The 20853-nt window shown below is 41.1% G+C and overlaps 1 protein-coding gene across 4 annotated transcripts in view; it reads left to right on the top strand.

Moving 5' to 3' along the window:
• ESYT2 (extended synaptotagmin 2) overlaps nt 1-20853 on the top strand; it is a 148853-nt gene that overhangs the window by 83146 nt on the left and 44854 nt on the right. For all 4 annotated transcript variants that reach the window (XM_030550110.1, XM_030550112.1, XM_030550111.1 and 1 more), the window contains exon 7: nt 16533-16588. In XM_030550110.1, the coding sequence (XP_030405970.1) occupies nt 16533-16588 (56 nt within the window). The remainder of the gene's footprint in view (nt 1-16532; nt 16589-20853) is intronic.

Here is a 20853-nt window from a genome sequence, read left to right as displayed (position 1 = left end):
TCAGGAATGGTAACATACAAAAGCCAGTAGGTGAACACTTCAACCTCCCTGGACAGTCTATAACAGATTTAAAAGTAACTATTCTTGAACAAAAAAACTTCAGAAACAGACTCCAAAAGAAATAGTAAAACTAAAATTCATTTGCAAATTTAACATCATTAATTTGGGCTTGAATAGGGACTGGGAGTGGCTGGCTCATTACAAAAGCATCTTTGTCTATCCTGGAATTGACACCTCCTCATCTATTATTGGGAGTGGACTACATCCACCCTGATCAAATTGGCCCTGTCAGCACTGGTTCTCCACTTGTGAGGTAAATTCCTTCTCTTCATGTGTCCTTATATAATGCCTGCATCTGTAACTTTCACTCCATGCATCTGAAGAATGAGGTTTTTTTTACTCACAAAAGCTTATGGCTAAATAAATCTGTCAGTCTTTAAGGTGTCACCGGACTCTTTGTTGTTTTTGTGGATACAGACTAACATGGCTCCTCCTGATACTTCATTTTCTTAACATTTTTTATCATTTTTATTGCTTTCCTCTGGACTCTTTCCAGTTTCTCCACTTCTTTCTTAAAGCGTCATGCTGAAACTGGATATGTTTCTCCAGCTGAGGCTTCCCCAGTGCCAAGTAGAGTGAAACAGTTACCTCCTGTGTTTTACATACAACACTCTTGTTAATATATCCTAGAAGTATACTTACCTTTTTCGCAGCTGCATCACACTGTTGTCTCATATTCAGTTTGTGGTCTGCTATAATCCCCAAACCATGTTCTGCAGTACTATTGCTTAGCCAATTATTTCCCATTTTGTATTTGTGCTTTTGATTTTTCCTTCCTAAATGTAGTACCTTACACTTGTCTTTACTGAATTTCATCTTGTTAGTTTCAGACCAGTTCTTCAATTTATCAAAGTCCTTTAAAGTTCTAATCCAGTCCTCCAAAGTGGTTGCAACCCCTGCCACCTTGGCATCATCCTCAGGTTTTATAATCATACTTCCACTCCATCAAGTCATTTAAAGAAAATGTTGAATGACCTAGTAAACTGGAGTAATAGTAATAGGATGACATTTAATAGTGAAAAGTGCAAGATCATGCATTTAGGGATTAATAACAAGAATTTTTGTTATAAACTGGGAATGCATCACTTAGAAGTAACAGAGGAGGAAAAGGACCTCAAAGTATTGGTTGATCACAGGATGACTATGAGCCGCCAATGTGATATGGCTGTGGAAAAAAATCTGAGGAACTGTCCCAGATTGAGATGTCAAACGAACTAATTGATAAAGTAAATAGTAATAAGTTACCAGGACCAGATGGTATTCACACAAGAATTCTGAAGGAACTCAAATATGAAACTGCAGAACTACTAACTGTGCTATGTAACCTATTGCTTAAATCACCCTCTGTACTAGGTGACTGTTGGATAGCTAAAGTAATGTTGATTGTTTTAAAAGGGTGCAGCGGTATTCCTGGCAATCATCGGCCAGTAAGCCTAACTTCAATATCTGGCAAATTGGTTGAAGCTATAGTAAAGAACAGAATTATCAGACACATAGATGAACAGGTTATGTTGTGGATGAGTCAACGTGGCTTTTATAAAGGGAAATCCTACTTCACCAATATATTCAAAATCTTTGAGGGGGTCAACAAACATGTGGATGAGTGTGATCCAGTGGATTTAGTGTACATGGACTTCCAGAAACCCTTTGCAAGGTTGCTCACTAAAGGCTCTTAAGCAAAGTAGGCAGCAGTAGGATAAGAAGGAGGGTCCTCTTATGGATCAGTAACTGGTAGGAATAAATGGTCAGTTTTCACAGTCGAGAGTGGTAAACAGTGAGGTCCCCCAAGGATGTGTAGTGGGACCTGTGCTGTTCAACATATTCATAAATTACCTGGAAAATGGTAGACAATGAGGTGGCAAAGTTTGCAGACAATACAAAATTACTCAAGATAATTAAATCCAAAGCTGACTGTGAAGAGCTAGAAAGGGATCTCACATAACTGGGTGACTGGGCAACAAAATGGCAAATGAAATTCTGTGTTTATAAGTGCAAAGTAATGTAGGTTGGAAAAGGATAATACCGACTATTTATACAAAATGATGGGGTTTAAATTAGCTGCTACCATGTAAGAAAGAGATTGTGGAATTGTCGTGGATAGTTCTCTGAAAACAACTGCTCAAAATGCAGCGGCAATCAAAAAAACTAAGAGAATGTTAGCAACTATTAAGAAAGGGATAGATAATAAGACAGAAAATATCATACTGCCACTATATAAATCCATGCTATACCCACAACTCAAAAAAAAAAATTAGAATTGGGAAAAGTGCAGAGGGGCAACAAAAATTATTAGGGGTATGGAGCATCTTCCATATGAGGAGAAATTAGGAAGACTGGGATTGTTCATCTTAGAAAAGAGACGACTAAGAGGAGATATGATAGAAGTCTGTAAAATCATGAATGGATACTCCTGAGGGAATTCTGCGCTAAAAAGTTAAAAATTCTGTGCATCATATTTGAAAATTCTGCAAAATTTGTCAATAAATAAACGTGGAGTCTCCAGAATGGCAGTGGGGAGCACAGGCCACTGGCTGCACAGAGGTGGGAGATCACCATGCAGCTTCCCCCCCACCCCCTCGGGGCATGGACTCAGTGGTGAAGCTGGACCCTACCCTGACACAGTGCAAGGGCTGGGCCTGCCCCAGAAACATCCTGGGGCCCTGCCCCCCATGCCAGGCGCACCAGGTGTGGGCAGGCAGGGGCAGGACCCAAGTGTGGAGGGGCTTAGTGTGGGGAGATCCAAGTGTGGGTGAGAAGGTTCTATGTGGGGCACTCTGGGTGCAGGCAGCTCAGTGGGGGGTTCAGGTGCAGGACGGGGGATCTGGATGCACAGTGACTCATTTTGGGGGGTTCCAGGTGCAAAGGCAATGGGACTCTGCAGGGGGGTCCAAGTGAAGGTGGTTGGGGCTCAGCAGGGGGAGTCTGGGTGTGGGGGTCTGTTGCTCAGCAGTGGGGTCTGGGTGTGGGGGAGTCAGTGGGGGATCTGGGTGTTGGGTGAATAGGGCTTGGTGGGGTTGGGGTCCAGGTGCGGGTGGCTTGTCAGGATGGCGTTCTAGTGTGGGGGGTAGGGCTCGCCAAGGGTGTTTACGAAGTGCATGTCAGGTCTGGTCCAGGGTCCAGGTCCAGTGCAGCACTGAAATGTTGTGAGCCACTTGTCAATCTCTAGGCTGGCTGATAAACGAACAAAAATCAGCATTGTTTTTGGTTCAAAGAAAAGAGTTTATCAGAGTGGTCCTTGACTCTGCCTGAGCCAGAATCTTCCTGCCAGGAGGTCATGTTCAGGGCAATGTCAGATCTGGTTGTCAAAGTCACAGCCTACTCACTCATCACTGTCCAGGTGTGCATCAAATTATTGGAGCACATGGACACATGCAAGTACATGGTTCAGCACGTGAAACTCAGGCTATTCCCCTTCCAGATGTGGCTAGTGTCAGTCTACTCCCTGGCCAGGCATCACCTGGACCAGTGCCTCACTATCCCTCCATGGGTATTTACTTCCCTTCAGTGGGGGTCTGACCCAGCGCTGGTGTTGGAAGGTGTGCCATTTGCGAGCCTGTGACCCACGGTCTCCCTGATATCCGATGTGGCCAGCCTTGGATAGGGAACTGTGGTCAAGAGAGGAACTCACACTTCACATAAACGTCAGGGAGCTCAGAGCCATCCGTCTAGCTTGCATGGTGTTCCTTCCCCACTTATCCGATCAGATAGTGCAGGTGTTGACAGACACCACAGCCTCCATATTCTTTGTCAACTGGGGAGCTCATTTGTTGTCTCTGTGCCAGGTAGCCCTTCGCCTGTGGGACTTCTGCATCCGACATGCGAGCCAAGTAGAAGCCTCGCACCTCCCCAGCGTCTAGAACACACTAGCAAATCATCTCAACAGCTCCTTATTCTCTCACTACAAATGGCACCTCCACTCGGAGGTTGTTAGGGAGCTCTTCCAGAAGTGGGGAGCTCCCTGAGTGGACCTGTTTGGCACCAGGCAGAACAGAAAGTGTCATTGGTTCTGCTCCCTGCAAGGCCTGGGCAAAGGCTCACTCTCCAATGCCTCACTCTCTTGCCTTGGCTGGAGACATGATATATGCCTTTCTGCCAATCCCACTCGTCAGCAAAGTCCTCGTAAAGATCAAGAGGGACAAGGTACGGGTCATTATGATTGCCTCAGCGTGGTCTCGCCAGCATTGTTTCGGTATACACATGGACCTGGCTGTAGCAGCCCCATGGGCACTTCCCAGCTGCCTGGACCTGCTCTCACAGGATCACCATTGACTGCTGTGTCTGAACTTCACCTCACTCCACCTCACAGCTTGGATGCTGCAAGGCTGAATCTGGAGGAACAGGCCTGCTCTAGTCAGGTACAGCAGGTTCTGCTGGAGAGCAGGAAGCCCTCCTCCTCCAGAGCAACTTACTTGGCAAAGTGGAAACGTTTCTCGTGCTGGGCAGCGGAGTGGAATATCTCCCAGACCCAGTCATCTCTGGAGTCCAGTTTGGATTACCTGCTTCACTTAAAACACCAGGGCCTCACCTTCTCTTTGATCAAGGTTCACCTGGTAGCTATATCAGTTTTCCACCTTCGTGTCCAGGGTACATTGGTATTCTCACATGACATGACAATTAGGTTCCAGAAAGTCCTTGAAAGACTCTTCCACTGGTCAGGGACCCTGTCCCCTAATGGGACCTCAACTTGTTCCTCTCCAGGCTTATAGGCCTGCCCTTTGAACCCATGGCTTCTTGTTCCCTTTCCCACTTGTCATGGAAGGTTGCATTCCTTGTAGCTATTATCTCAGTGAGATGTGTCCAAAATTAAAGCCCTCGCTTTGGAGCCCCCATACACGGTATTCTACAAGGGCAAGGTCCAACTGCAGCCCCATCCAGCCTTCCTCTCAAAGATGGTGTCTCACTTCCATGTCAACTAGGTTATCTTCCTCCCGGTGTTCAATCCAAAGCCTCACACAACCAATGAGGAGAGGTGGCTGCACGCTTTAGATGTCATGCCCTTCTGCTGATCGACCCAGGTCTTTATCGCGATAGCTGACAGGATGAAGGTCCTTCCAGTGTCCTCTCAGAGGATTTCAAATTGGATCTCCACCTGCATCTGTACTTGTTGAGTCGGCACAGACTTTGCCTCCACCGATAGTGAAGGCTCACTCAATTAGGGCTCAGGCATCTTTGGCTGTCTTCCTGACGCATGTTCCTATCCAGGACATCTGCAGGGCCGTGGCATGGTCTTTAGTACACATGTTCACGATGCATTATGCCATCACCCAGCAAACCAGAGATGGTGCTTGATTTGGCAGAGCTGTGTTGCAGTCGTCATGTCCATGAATTCCTACCTGCCTCTGACGATACTGCTAAGGATACCTACAATGGAATGGACATGAGCAGGCACTCGAAGAAGAAAAGAAACCTTTCGTAACTGTTCGTCGAGATATGTTGCGCATATCCATTCCATGACCCATCCTTCTTCCCCTCTGTCAGAGTTCCGGCAAGGAGGAACTAAGGGAGGGGGGAGCCAGCAGCGCTCCTTATACTGGCACATATGTGCACCACTCCAGAGGGCACTAGAGCCGGTACCCTACGGATACCACTGAGGGAAAAACTTCCAGCACCGGTGCATGTGGTGAGCACACACACCTATAATGGAATGGACATGAGCAACGCACCTTGAAGAACAACCGTTACTAAAGGTAACTGTCTTTTTCCTTTATCTCCCCAAAGTCTCTTTTTAAGGCCCCAAAAAGGGATGGTGGAATAATCCTCTTTTTGGACACTCCAGTTTTGGTTCATTGATTTCTGATCCACTACTTCTCTTTTTTATGAGTCATAATCTTAGCATAGTCCTTGTGTAGTTTTAGTAGATCCTTTGTTTAAATTAATGTAGTCTGTCTCTTTCTCACATCTTTTCTTTAAAAGTTTTATATAGCAGATCTTTGTGACAATTCATGAACCTTTACCCACTATTCACCCATTAGGTAACAATTATGGTAGCTTGGTAGGCCCCAATTACAACAGTGTTAATAAAAATGAGGATTTCAGAGGTACTCTGACCGTGGTGTCTGATTATGATAGAGATCATGACAATTTCACACCTCTTACCACAGAGTTTATTTTTGGAATGTCATTTATTTCAAGCTGTTCATGTTATCTGATGTCATTGGCTATAATTCTATTATATTCAGGCCTTTCCTAACAGTGTATTTCTATGACCTCTAGGACAGTGTGCATCTCAAGTTTGAATGAAACTTACCTGGGCAAGCTCATATTACATAATACTGTGTGTCACTTTGATCCTACAGACTAACTTTTGTACACAGAATCTAGAATGTAACTGACTAATCATGTGGCAGTAACTTTTTGGAACAGATTCATTATAAAAATAAAAAAACACTCCAATCACCAAATGTAATTAATTACCAACAGATGAATAAAACTCTGTTATGGTTTCCAGTGAAATACATTTCTCCAACAATCTGGAAGCTAAAAAAGAGAAATTTTATAAGCTACAAACATAAGGGATATTTATCAATATTTCTTTTTGCACAGAAGTTCAGAAAATGTACCAAATTTTGTTTGAGTGCATTTTTTGCTTACCTTTCATTTTTTTCATTGTGTATTACTTTTGGTTCCTGGCTAGGGTGTAATGCTGAAAAGAAAATCAGAGGGAAAATTAACACTGATATTATTTCATAAATTTATAATTTTTCAGGTCGTCTTAAAATATGAAATAAATCAGCACTTGCTTCTCACAGTAGCCTCAATCCTGCAATCTTTGTATTTATGAAACTCCTGTTGGCTTCAGTGGGGCTTGCAATGAAGGCCACAGGTTTGGCCTTTTAACAAAAAGGCAGTAGTTCTGAGAGATACTTGCAGAAAAATGAATGAGTTGTAAACAATCTGTGGAAATAGTTTGTTCAGGCCTTGAGCAGGACAGTAAAGGGATGTTGGTTCTTTTTTGTAGTGTTATCATTATTACATCTAGCGAGATACTCAGTAAACTTCCTGGCAGGATGTTTGGTGTTAAAAAGACAAAAGTTGTCTTCAAAGATGGTAGGAATAAAGGGACTACTATATAGTTAGTAGCTGAATCTAGAAAAGTAGTTGAGACCAAAGAATACACTTTCTGCTTGTCCTGAAGTGTAAATAGTAGTAGATTTCTATAGATAACAAAATTCCTGGAGTGAGGCTACAATCATTTCAAAGAGCCATAGCACTCTTCTCTGCTCCTGCAAGCACAATAGCAAAATAAATAAAAATAGCTTTACAAAATACTACTTTGCATGTCTAACAATTCTTATAGAGTTTAGAAAATTAGACTCATCCTTTCGGTGATGGGAAATAGACATTGGCTTAACTGAATGACAAGAATTGAGTAGCAATGACCGGTATAAGTTATATTTAGGAAGCTTTAAACATTGTTGGTTCCTAAAACAAAACAAGAACAAAAATACAAGGTTTTTCCTATATAATCTCAGGTTTCTTCATTTTTGCTGAACACCAAACTTATTTTTTTAAATTTATTTACCAGGGTGGAGCAATTTTAAAATCAAGGTGATCTTAAATTATTGATTTAAAAAGTTATTTAAATTGCATGGTTTTCTTAAAATCAAATTAATGTACATCATGTTGAGTTTTTGGAAACACAATTTTTCAAATTAGCTATTTATTGCAACTTTACATGTTAAATCTGAAATTCTGTTAACTAAGAAACTAATTAAAATAAAATAAAATGGGAAGTAAAGAACTACCAACATGGAAATAAAATTTGTTTCTAAATTTTAAAAAATCAATTTAAAATTATTTAACTTTTTTTTATTCTGATTTTTATTCATTCTGGTATTTTCATATTTAGTCATATGGAAACATGAGAGGTAATAGATTATTTAGGTTGCTTTAGGTCTTACTGCACACAGTTAAATGTCAACATCATGAAAGCATTTTTATCAACCTTTTCTTTCAGTAGGAATTTCTCTACCACGACCAGCAGAGCTATGTATCTCATCTCAAAATCATAGGTGGGTTTTCCCATAAACTTTGTTCAATTATAAGTACTGTAGTGGGAAAGCCGTCTTACTTCTTCCTTATATAATAGAACCTCAGAGTTCTGACCATCTTGAGAGTAAAGGTAGTTTGTAACTCTGAAATGTTCATAACTGAACAATATGTTATGATTGTTCTTTCAAAAGTTTACAGCTGAACATTGACTACAGTTTTGAAACTTTACTGTGCTGAAAAAAATGCGGCTTTTAACCATCTTAATTTAAATGAAACAAGCACAGAAATAGTTTCTTTATCTTGTCAAAAAAGATACCTTTTAACCAATCGTCTTAGTAAACATCTTCATGTAACAAGTCTCATATGAACTTTTTCCCCTTGGGATATTATGTCCCCAGATCACCTTAAAGCTTTAGCAAGGGGTTCATAACAAGGTTGGAAAACCCCATTGCCTAATGTTAATATGAATAAGTAACTCTGCACTGCCTGATGGAATGAATGTAATGTCCATCTTTCAGTTTGGCAAGTGTTCCTGTAGTACTCCCTGTTAACACGACGTACGTCATCAAGGCAAGTAATTTTTTGAGAGATGTCCCTTGAGCTTGGCACCACAGAAAAGACTATTAACTTTTTTTACAGCTGCTTTCCAAAATGAATTGGAACTATATTACAGGGTCTGGTTCCACCATATGTTAGTTGGTTTTCAGCACTGCCCTTATTGACATTTCAACTGGTGAATATAACAACTGTCTGGAAGTGATTACCACTCATTGCTGTGAGACAGCAGATTGTTGCTATATTTTAGACTATTCATCAGCAATACAGAAAGTACTGATACCTGTGAATGGGAAGATGTCAGTGTTCAGAGTGGAGCTCCAAACGCCAATTCATAGTAGGTCTTTGCAACACACATTTGAAATGTCCCCACTGGCAAAATTTGAAATATCTTTTGTGCCTCACCTATTCACCATACATTAATTTGCACCACCCTTTATTCATCTCTGTCAATGCGTCCTCAGTAGCTTTGCCTACTGTTTCCACAGAAACAAGGAGGAGTCTGGTGAAACCTTAAAGACTAACAGATTTATTTGGGCATAAGTTTTTGTGGGTAAAAAACCTCACTTCTTCAGATGCATGGAGTGAAAGTTACAGATGCAGGCGTTATATAATAATAAGAGAAGGGCTTACCTCACAAATGGAGAACCAGTGTTGACAGGGCCAATTTGATCAGGGTGGATGTAGTCCACTCCAATAATAGATGAGGAGATGTCAATTCTAGGAGAGGCAAAGCTGCTTCTGTAATGAGCCAGCCACTCCCAGTCCCTATTCAAGCCCAAATTAATGATATTAAATATGCAAATAAATTTTAGTTCTACTATTTCTTTTGGAGTCTGTTTCTGAAGCTTTTTTGTTCAAGAATGGCGACTTTTAAATCTGTTATAGACTGTCCAGGGAGGTTGAAGTGTTCACCTACTGGCTTTTGTATGTTTCCATTCCTAATGTCCGATTTTGTGTCCATTTATTCTTTTACGTAGGGACTGTCCAGTTTGGCCAATGTACATGGCAGCGGGGCATTGCTGGCACATGATGGCATACATAACATTAGTAGACGTGCAGGTGAATGAGCCCTTGATGGTGTGGCTGATGTGGTTGGGTCCTCTGATGTCGCTAGAGTAAATATGGGGACAGAGTAGGAAACAAGGTTTGCTACAGGGATTGGTTCCTGGGTTGTTGTTTTTGTGGTGTGGTGTATAGTTGCTGGTGAGTATTTGCTTCAGGTTTGGAGGCTGTCTGTAAGTGAGGACTGGCCCGCCTCCCAAAGTCTGTGAGTTAGGGATCGTTTTCTGGGATAGGTTGTAGATCATGATGATCCGCTGGAGAGGTTTTAGCTGGGGGCTATATGTGATGGCCAGAGTGGTGTTCTGTTGTTTTCCTTGTTGGGCCTGTCCTGTAGTAGGTGATTTCTGGGTACCTGTCTCGCTCTGTCAATCTGTTTCGTCACTTCCCCCGGTGGGTATTATAGTTTTAAGAATACTTGATAAAGATCTTGCAGGTTTTTGTCTCCGTCTGAGGGATTGGAGCAAATGCGGTTGTATCTCAGGACTTGACTGTAGACAATGGATCGTGTGATGTGTCCTGGATGGAAGCTGGAGGCATGTAGGTAAGTATATCGGTTAGTAGATTTCCGGTGTAGGGTGGTGTTTATGTGACCATCACTTATTTGCACTGTAGTGTCCAGGAAGTGGATCTCTTGTGTGGACTGGTCCAGGCTGAGGTTGATGGTGGGATGGAAATTGTTGAAATCCAGGTGGAATTCTTCAAGGGCCTCCTTTCCATGGGTCCATATGATGAAGATGTCATCAATGTAGCACAAATAGAGGAGGGGTGCTAGGGGACGAGAGCTGAGGAAGCGTTCTAAGTCAGCCATAAAAATGTTGGCATACTGTGGGGCCGTGCAGGTACCCATAGCAGTATAAGTTGTCCCCAAATCTGAAACAGTTGTGAGTGAGGACAAAGTCACAAAGCTCAGCCATCAGGCGTGCTGTGGCCTCATCAGGGATACTGTTCCTGACAGCTTGTAGTCCATCCTCATGTAGAATATTGATGTAAAGCGCTTCTACATCCATGGTGGCCAGGATGGTGTTTCCAGGAAGATTACCAATGCATTGTAGTTTCCTCAGGAAGTCGATGGTGTCTCAAAGATAGCTGGGAGTGCTGGTAGCATAGGACCTGAGGAGAGAGTCCAAATAGCCAGATAATCCTGCTGTTCGAGTGCCGATGCCTGAGCTGAGGGGGCATCCAGGGTTTCCAGGTTTATGGATCTTGGGTAGCAGATAGAATACCACTGGTCAGAGCTCTGGTGGTTTGTCTGTGTAGATTTGTTCCCGTGCTGTAGCTGGGAGTTTCTTGAGCAGATGGTATAGTTTCTTCTGATACTCCTCAGTGGGATCAGAGGATAGTGGCCTGTAGAATGTGGTGTTGGAGAGTTGCCTGGCAGGCTCCTGTTAATTATCCGACTTGTTCATTATGACTACAGCACCTCCGTTGTCAGCCTCTATGTCATCAATTGTTTTGTGTGCAAGCCAGCAAAAGGAATAAAAGTCAAAGAGTTAGGCTGTGGGGGGTTGGGAAAGGGAGGGATACAGGGAGGGATGCAGGGGGGTTGGGATGCAATGATGGGGATGCGGGGGGGTTGGGACGAGGAGGGATGCAGAGAGGGGAGTGGGGGTGCAGCCCCATTCCCAGCACTCTGAGATGGTGATACATATCTCTAACTCCTGGGTGCCAGTAATGGGGCGACAGACTGTGGTTCACTGCAGGGCATGCACTGCAGCTCGAGGAGAAGACGGTCGAGCAGCAGCGGGAGAGATGTGCGCCACGCGACCCCTTAACAGCTGCCTTCTGAGCTCTCGCAAGTCATAATAGTTCCTCCCCTGCCCTGACCCATCCAATGGGAGCTGCACCTGTGTGGATGAGTGGTGGGAGGGGCAGCACGCAGACCCCTCTTGGTAGGCCCTAAGGCTAGGAGCCAGACGTGCTGGCTGCTTCCCGACCGAGGAGCCGTGCGGCGGCTAGCAGGGAGTCTGCCAGCCCTGCTACACAGCACGGCTTGGTCAGCACCCACCAGGATCCCTTTTCGACCAGGTGTTCTGGTCCAAAAGCAGACACTTGGTCACCCTAGGTGCAGAGCAGTGCCATGACTTGATCAAGGTTCCAGAGGTGCTTTCCCCTCGCACAAGTTCCCATCACAGCCATTGCCTCCACAAGCTTTCCAAGGGCGTAGTTTGGAAGCCACAAACCTCTATTCTCATGGTATCTGAACTCCATCAAATAGTTGGAGCAAGGGTACTGGATGTCAAGAGATCTAGTTTCTCACTACCTTACTGAGAAATTAGGCAAGTTGCTTTGTAGATACAAATGTAGTCCCTCAGTTTTTTAGTCTATACAACAGTTGTTATACTTGCCCATCTTCATAAAACCACATTGAAATCTTCAGATGTATGGTAGAATGTGAAGGCGTAGTCTTGTTTGTTGTTGTTCACTGTTAGTGTAAGTATTCAGAAAGAACTTTCCAGTTAAAGCAAACTGGTGAGATAATCCATTAATTCTTTAAAAAGAATGGCACAAGCTTCGGTTTTGGAATAACAAGATGAATACACCTGAGCCTTTCTGCATATTTATAGTAATCATGCATCATAGACGTTTGCAAAAATCAGTCCTTGATATTTGCAGGCAAAGAAACAGCATAGTGGTTCAGCCAAAAGGTAGAAAGGAAACAAAAAGCTGTTATGCCATTTTGCTTATGCAGTCAGATTACCATTTTTACCACTCAACTAATTTTTGTGCAATTGATAGAATATTTTTTAGAAAGTAAAAAGGCTATTGTAGCCAAGGAAATTCAATTCTGTCAACTTGTTTACTTATTCAAAACCAATATGAAGCTTTTTCTTGCAAGAGAAGTACAGAGGGAGCTGCTGGCATTGTTTTAATTTTGCTAAATCAAAAAAGGAGTTTCTCTAAATCAAACAATTCAGTTTGTGTGTTTACATATTTGAACTTTTAAATTACATGGATTAAATGAATATCAGCCTACAAAGGTATCAGACATGGACTGCATCATTTGTTCTCATAATACAAGAATAAAGGGACATTAAATGAAATTGAAAGGCAATATATTTTAAAACTGGTAAAGGAAAATATATTTTGACACAAGGCACAATTCATCCTAAACTCACTGCCACATAATGTCATCAAGGCCAGGACCCTAGCAGGATTCACAAAAGGATTAAGTATTTGAATAAACAATAAGAACTTCTACATTTATATAGTAAAAAATAAAAAGGCATATAAACCCTGAAGCTAGGTTTAGGGAAGAACTTCTCCCATGGGGGTAATGCATGTCACAAAGAGTTCCGTGCATGAGGGTGTAGCAGGTCAGTCTGACAGCCAGTTGGCCCAGTGCAGTGCTTCTCAAACTTTTGTACCGGTGACCCATTTCACACAGCAAGCCTCTGAGTATGCCCCCCCCCCCCGAAATTAAAAACACTTTTTTATATTTAACACTGTTATAAATGCTGGAGGTGAAATGAGACTTGGGGGTGAAGGCTGACAGCTCATGGTTATGAGATCAATCCTTGAGGGGGCCATTTAGGGATCTGGGGCAAAAATCTGTCTGGGGATTGATCCTGCTTTGAGCAGGGATATCATAAACAGATAGTTAAGGTTTAATGTCTCTTTTACCTGTAAAGGGTTAACAAGCTCAGTGAACCTGGCGGACACCTGACCAAAGGACCAATCGGGAGACAAGATACTTTCAAATCTGGGTGGAGGGATGTCTTTGTTTTGTGCTGTTTTCTTTGTTCTCTGTTCTCTCTTGGGATTAAGAGAAGCCAGTCATGTAACCAGATTTCTCCAATCTTACTGAAACAGACTCTCAGGTTCCAGACAGTAAGTAATAGATAGAAAGCAGATTAGGTTTGTTTGTTTTCTTTATTTGCAAATGTGTATTTTGCTGGAAGGATTTTACCTCTGTTTGCTGTAACTTGTATCTTATGCTAGGGGGAGGGAGTCCCTCTAGTCTATATAGCTGAAGACCCTGTAAACATTTTCCATCTTGATTTTACAGAGATAATTTTTATTTTTTCTTTCTTTAATTAAAAGATTTTTCTTTTAAGAACCTGGCTGATTTTTTTTTTATTCTTGTGTAAGACCCAAGGGGAGTGGGTCTGAACTCACCAGGGGTTGGTGGGGGAAAGGAGAGAAAGGGGAGGGAAGGGTTAAATTCTCTCTGTGTTAGGATCCAAGGAGTTGGGATCGGTGTCTCTCTCTCAGGGAGAGTCTGGGAGCGGGAGAGAAGGAGGGGAAGGTGAATTTCCTCTCTGCTTTAAGATTCAAGGAGTTTGAATCACAGTGATCTCCCAGTGTAACCCAGGGAGGAGAAAATCTGGGAGGAAGGAAGGAGAGGGGAATGGTTTATTTCCCTTTAAGACCCAAGGGGTTTGAGTCTTGGGTTCCCCAGGGAAGGTTTTGGGGGACAGGGTGTGTACCCAAACACTATATTTTGGGTTGGTGGCAGCGTGATAAGATCTAAGCTAGGAATTAAGCTTAGAAGGGAACAAGCAGGTCCTCACTTTCTGGACGCTAAAGTTCAAAGTGGGAAAGAGACCCTGACAAGGGGGTTGGACTAGATGACCTCCTGCGGTCCCTTCCAACTCTGATATTCTATGTAATAACCCTGTGACCTCTTAAGTTTGAGAGCCCCTGTCCTAGTGGTCAGGCAGTGGCTCCACATTTCTTTCTGGTCTGGTCATTCTAGACAGAGCTCTGGCTGATTGGTATGTGGCAGGCCTCAATCTCTGCTGAGTATTTCTTCTATTCCCCTCAGGGTTCTATCACAATAGAAGTACAGGAGAGTAAGATAGGGGACCGAGGGCTTTCAACTCCACTGGATCCCTCCTGACCTAGGGCCCCATAGGGGCATTGCAGTGTTTGGACCACTCGCTGGTCCACCCCAAATTATACTCTCTACCTCCTGGTCACTTCCTATCAGGCCGTGGCTCCTCTGGGGCATTGTCATGGGCTCAGGAGTATCAGGTTAGTCTGTCAGTGGGACAAGATCTTGTTTTACTCATTCTCTTGTGAGTTGACAACTCCCAAAGAAGGGGGAGCTGAATCCAGATCATCACATCCAGAGTAGCTTTAGGAATGCTGCAGCCAGTCATTTCAGAGCTCCAGGCTCCTTTCAAAGCTTCACAGTCTCACTTTCTGGTGCCGTTACCTGCTCAGTTTAGAGCACCAGATCCTTTTAATTATCCCTCCCTCCTCCCTAGCCCAGTACTGCTCTATGCCATGCTCAGGTTTAGTGTGCAATCTGCGAACTCCATCACAGAGGTTCACCTTGTAAATTGAGGTGGTGCATTTACAAACATTGTTCTAGTATGTCACTAGCCAACTGAGAAGGAGAGATACTAACAAATAGAGCAGAAAGCCTGAAGAGAGGAGGAGTTCACTTTCTGAACATAGTTTTCAAGAGGTTTATGAATGATTTTTTTCATTATGTCCAGTGAATTACAGTAGAACCTTAGAGTTACAAAGACCAGAATTATGAATTGACCAGCCAACCACACACCTCATTTGGAACCAGAAATACACAATCAGGCAGTAGCAGAGAGGTGCGGGGGGAAGCAAAGATATTACAATACTGTGTTAAACATAAACTACTAAAAAAAGGGAAAGCAGCATTTTTTCTTCTGCATAGTAAAGTTTCAAAGCTGTATTAAGTCAGTGTTCAGTTGTAAACTTTTGAAAGAACAACCATAACATTTTGTTCAGCGTTACAAACATTTCAGAGTTACGAACAACTCCCTGAGTTGTTCGTAACTCTGAGGTTCTACTGTAATTAAAAATATAAAAGGTAGGTTTTTCATTATCTAGAGCAGTGGCTCTTAACCTGGGGTGCATGCACCCCCTCGGGGTGTGAGATGCCTTTTCTGGGGGTGCGAGACATGCCAGATTTGTTTTAAAAGGTAAATCATCAAAAACACAAATTAAGGACAGGCACGTAAGTACTACTACTTTGTTTAATCAAACCTATGTATTTATTAACATTATACATTTTTTAACGATTACTGTACTATACAAACAAAAATATATCTAGGTTTAAAGATCTGACCTACTTTAATGATTTTTGATAAGGGGTGTGAGAACATATTTTGAGATCCAAAGGGGTGCAGGCTACAGTAAAGATTAAGAACCACTGATCTAGAAGTAAATGAAAAATGATGGCTGACTCCAGTAATAGATTATAGTTGATACTGAGTCCACTGAGGAGGCTTGTTTTATTTGTGGACACAATACTGTTGTGTCTTTCATTAGTCACTTTGACAAGAAGTATGTGCAGAGTGAAAGTATGAATATTTGACCAAAGGAAAAAAAACTACTGATTATAGCACCAACCTTATTACACAAGCGGGCCACAGAAATCTAAGCACAATCTTTTGTGGGCCAAACAGACTCTACCTATTTTAATAAGATTTAAAGTCACCTGTATTAATTTATATTTTAAGTTCAGATTGTTTGTATGTATTTAGATAGGTTGTTTCTATGTATAGTGTTGTCTGTTTACACATGTGTACACTAAAATGATGTAAACATGATGACAAAACGGTACTGAATTCGTTGTTATAGTGTGTTGAAGCAGGCCACAGGCCTTATGAAATGCTCTAGTGGGCTGCAGGTTGGGCACTCCTGGGTTATAGTAATATGTTGTTGGTTTTGCATGTCTAGAACCCTCCTGATACTGTACATGTACACTTCATATTGAGAGATTAATGATAGGATCAGTGTGTTTTTTAGTTTAAAAACAATAGCTTCTTGGAAGCTAGCTATCAGCTTAACACCTATCAAAATGCTTACTTTGTCAGCTTTGTTCCTTCAGCACTGGGAACTCTGAGCAACTCTCTTTTTCCCTCTGTTTACAGCTTCTGGAAATTAATTGGACAGGACTGACCAATCTTCTGGATGTTCCAGGACTGAAGTAAGCATAATAAAAGTCACTGTGTCAGTTTTGCCTCCTTGTCCATCTCCTCAAAAAAAAGTGTGTGTGGAAGAGGCAGAAAGTTAGAAAATCTAAAATATCCTCGTTAGATCTGAAAACAGCTAAATATGTAGGCTAAATGTCTTATAGCCTATTGCCACTTAATATTCTATTTAGAGTATGTAGAAACTATATCACAATGAGGATTTAATGATAAATTATAGTAATAGGAAAGGGTTGTGTCTACAAGAGCTGGCTGAAAATTTTCCAGCAAAACCGTTTTCAGTCACTTTATTCACAGGACTGGGATCCCAAACTGCTGACATGGAATGCTGCTGGGGAGCTGGGCAGCTGATTCAGGAGGCAGGAAACGGGGCAGCTAGCAAACTGAAAAATCCATTTTGATATTCCTGAAATTGAATTTTTCTTGCCTTTCCTTCCTATGAAAAATTGTGATTGAAAATTTTTGCAAAATAGAAAATTCTGTTCCCAATAAGCTCCTGTGTCTAAGCTGTTCTCAATAAACTACTACTATTGTGTGCATATATGTGAAACAGCAATACGCCTTCCAGGGCTTGAAACCTCCCATTCACTTCAGTGGGAGAAAGAATTTAAAAAAAATAAAGAAAAAGTATTTATACGAATTTCAGTTACTGAGGTTTAAAATAATCCATGATTATGGTCTGCCTGTTTAAAATTCAGTAATATGAGGGGAAAGGGTATTCTCATAGCAGTTAGTTTCAAAGGTGTTCATGATTATTTTTCCTCATTTGAAGTGTTCAGTTTCCTTCCTTTCAAAACTTTCTTGGGACTTTGCACTGTATTAAGTGGTGACAAAATGAAGTGATGAAGGAATATTGCTTTGTATTTGAAAACAGAAAAAACTCATTGACCTGGGTTTCATGACTCTTTGTGATATTAAAGTATAAAAATTCTTCACAAGATAAAGAATTGGGAGAGGGGGAAAAATGCTGTGATATAAGGGCTATGAGACTAACTAGGATAATACCATTAATTCCTTCACATTAAAGTTATCCATGTTTAGCAAGAGCTTTAAACTGTTGTAATATTGGAACAAAGACTAATGAGAGGAATGAGTTTGAGTCAGACATTTAGGATCAAATTAGAAGACTGGCAGGCCAATCACAAAAGCCAAAATTATCAAACTTAAGTTTGATACCTGAAAATAAGATGCTTAAACTCTCAAGTGTTACTTGATTCCAAAATCTTTTGGTAACCTTGGATAAAGGAATAAGATGAAAATCCTTCATTACTCAAAATTATGACTAAAACATCACTTAAAGGTATTTGAAATTGTTGTATGAAATCCCAACTGAACAAATTGAAATTAGAATAAATTAGGATAATGGTTGCCTGACTGCTTTTGTTTAGAGCCTACTTAAAACTGACTCTTTGAGGAAAGACGTCCTCTTGGCAAAAGAGAAAATTATGTACTTCTAGACTATAGCCTTTGAGTAATCTTTTGCTGTTGTCAGCTAATAAAACTGATTAAGATATCAGCAACATTTAGGCCCACTAAACTTTAGAGATTCTTCTCTCTTTGTAGATATATACTGTTTGCTTGGAAAACAAAGACCTAAAATGTAAATATAACTGTGTAAGTTTGCCAAAGTCAAAAACTTAGTAACAGTTACCATAGCACCCTCAATTTGGCCACACATCTACATAATGTGTGCAGCGTGGGCAAGGTGGAGTTGCTGTGGAAACTAAAACTGAATTGACTTGTGTTTACTTTCACCGGTAATGCTTTAGTGCTGTATTGGCATTTATTTTCCTTGATTTGGGAAGATGGACATTCAAAACAGATCTTTTTTTTAGCCATTGTAATCAGTGGTGAATAAGATGTTGCTGCTTGCAAGGAAGGACATAAAGTCTCCCATTGACCATCTAATTCTTGCTTGTGGCTCTGGCAGTTATATCAGCTGTTTAACATCTTTGATTAAATGAAGGGAAAATAATTTTATTTTGAAAAAAATATTTGAAGTGTTTATCTTAAGTAATAACTTTAGCTTTTTATCCCTAAATTGCCTCAACATTTTTTGTCACATGCTAGCAGGGATTAGGACTAACTTTGATGCTCCTCTCTTGCAATACGTAAGGGGTGCATTAATTGAGAGTTTCTTGAAGTTCACAGGAAACTTGTATTATTTTAAACTGGAAGGAAACTTATTTGAAACTGATAAAAAGAAATATCTGATTTTACAAAATATAATTAACTTACAATACAAATTGCCACAAGACCTCACTGAAGCCATGAGCTTAGTAGAATTCAATGTTTACATGGGTACAGAATACCCACAGTTAGGTTAGAGAGGATGGTAAGAATTTTGTAATGTAAGTGACATAAACATTTATACTTCAGGGCACTCGTGAACCATTAACTTTCAGGGATTAGGAGAACACTTAACTTTTGGGCAAAATACTCCATAATTGTCCAGTATGTGTTTTCTTGCACCACCCTGAAGCATCTGATAGTGGCCAGCATCAGGGGGCTGGATAGGTCACTGGTCTGATGAAATTTTTCAATTCTAATGTTCCTATAACAGTTGTTTGCTAACAGATACCATAGTTACTGGAGTTATTTCTTATTTGAGGTGTAGGAGGAAACTGGGGAATCACAGATATAAACGGTGTGTGATGTCTGATTGCTAACAAATAACTGACTTAGTAGCAACTACTGTATATCAGCCTTCTGTACAAAGTTGAAAATGTTTTAGTAAACAATGGCATTTTCTCTGGTCTGCAACAATATAATATTTAGAAGAAAACAGTTCTTTCTTGAAAGAAAACTTGATAGCATTTTCGCTTTACTAGACATACCTCGTCTTGGAGTGAAAAAATGTAGCAATTCTAGTTTTGTCACAGTCCAGCTGTCCCAAACCAGGATGTTAAATATTTGAGGTTAACTGGTAAAGCTCCACCCATTACAATAAGCTCAGTAACTGCAGGCCCCTGTTGCTGTCTCATTATGTGTTTATTTTCACTTGAGCTATAAAACCTATCATTATTGGCTAAAGTGTCACGAATATCTAGTTTTATGCTTTTTACTTGCCATATTTTGATTCCTCTATTTGATTCCGTATACACACTAAAGATAACAATATTTTACTAAGAGTTTAAAGTATTTTGAAGACCCAAAACTATCAGCTGAGTATTTTGGTGAGAAAAATTTGACACTACCAGTTTCATTAAGTGACCACTTCTAGGGCTTGGTAGTGGAGTTTCAGGAAAGGTTTGGAAGTGGTGCCTTCTGCCAGCTCCATGTTTCGCTCAGCTAACATGCTCTTTCAGAGTCAGGAGTAGGAGGCCTTCAAAGCAAATTTGTGGCATTCAGGTTCAATGCCTTACCCAATGGTCAAACTACAGGTAATATGTTGATTTTGTTATCAGCCTCTCTTTTCAGAGGTTTATCACATACGAGCGAATACTCTTCCCAAAATGAAACTTTAATATGCCTCGATGCAACATTCTCATCTTACTTGTTTCTTTACATAAGAGTTTATTCATGTGTTAAAAATGTTGGTTTACTGCCTAAAAAATTTTTAAACTTTCAGCTAACTCAAAACTGGTTTAGTCTGTTTTAAACAAAAATAAAAAATCAAAGCAAAGACAATAATATGAAAAGAAATTTAAATATCCAGGAATTGTAGTGCCTATGTAACCTCCACACCACTTAAGTGTGGTGCTCTGTCCCATCTAGTGGCACCAAGACCACTTAGAGATTAAGGAGTGTGCTACAGCCTTAGCTAAAAGGCATGTGGGTTTTAGCTCATGCATTTAGCTCCAGAGAGCCCAAGTTCTATCCCACCCCATGACAAGTGTTATCGGTGTTACATCTAGGTACTGTTTTCTCTCTTCAGATAAAATAAAACTTTCTGACAGTACAACTTGCATTTGGATTTGAATGTGTCAGCAAAACTCTGTGCAGTTCTGAGGGATATATGTGTAGGAGTAGGTGTGTTTTGTGCTATTGAAGGATGGCAGGGACAATTTAAGATAATGGTGACCAAACTGACCACTGTCCTATATGTGCATCCAGAGAGTGGTAGGCGAGTACTGTTTTATTACAGCAGGGTGCATAGAGACCCAGATTGAGGCACAAAATGTATCTTGTGATTAGGGCCTTGTCAACACTTAAGAATAACCCCAGTTCAGCAATTGGTGGGGCCTGGACTGTACTCTTCTTGTGCCAATAAGGGGAACCAAGAATTCACCTATCAGTTAGTTCAATCAGTGTAAACGCT

The sequence above is a fragment of the Gopherus evgoodei genome, chromosome 2, assembly GCF_007399415.2.
Source record: "Gopherus evgoodei ecotype Sinaloan lineage chromosome 2, rGopEvg1_v1.p, whole genome shotgun sequence".
Classification (NCBI taxonomy): Eukaryota; Metazoa; Chordata; order Testudines; family Testudinidae; genus Gopherus; species Gopherus evgoodei.
This window is presented reverse-complemented; position numbering and strand designations above follow the sequence as displayed.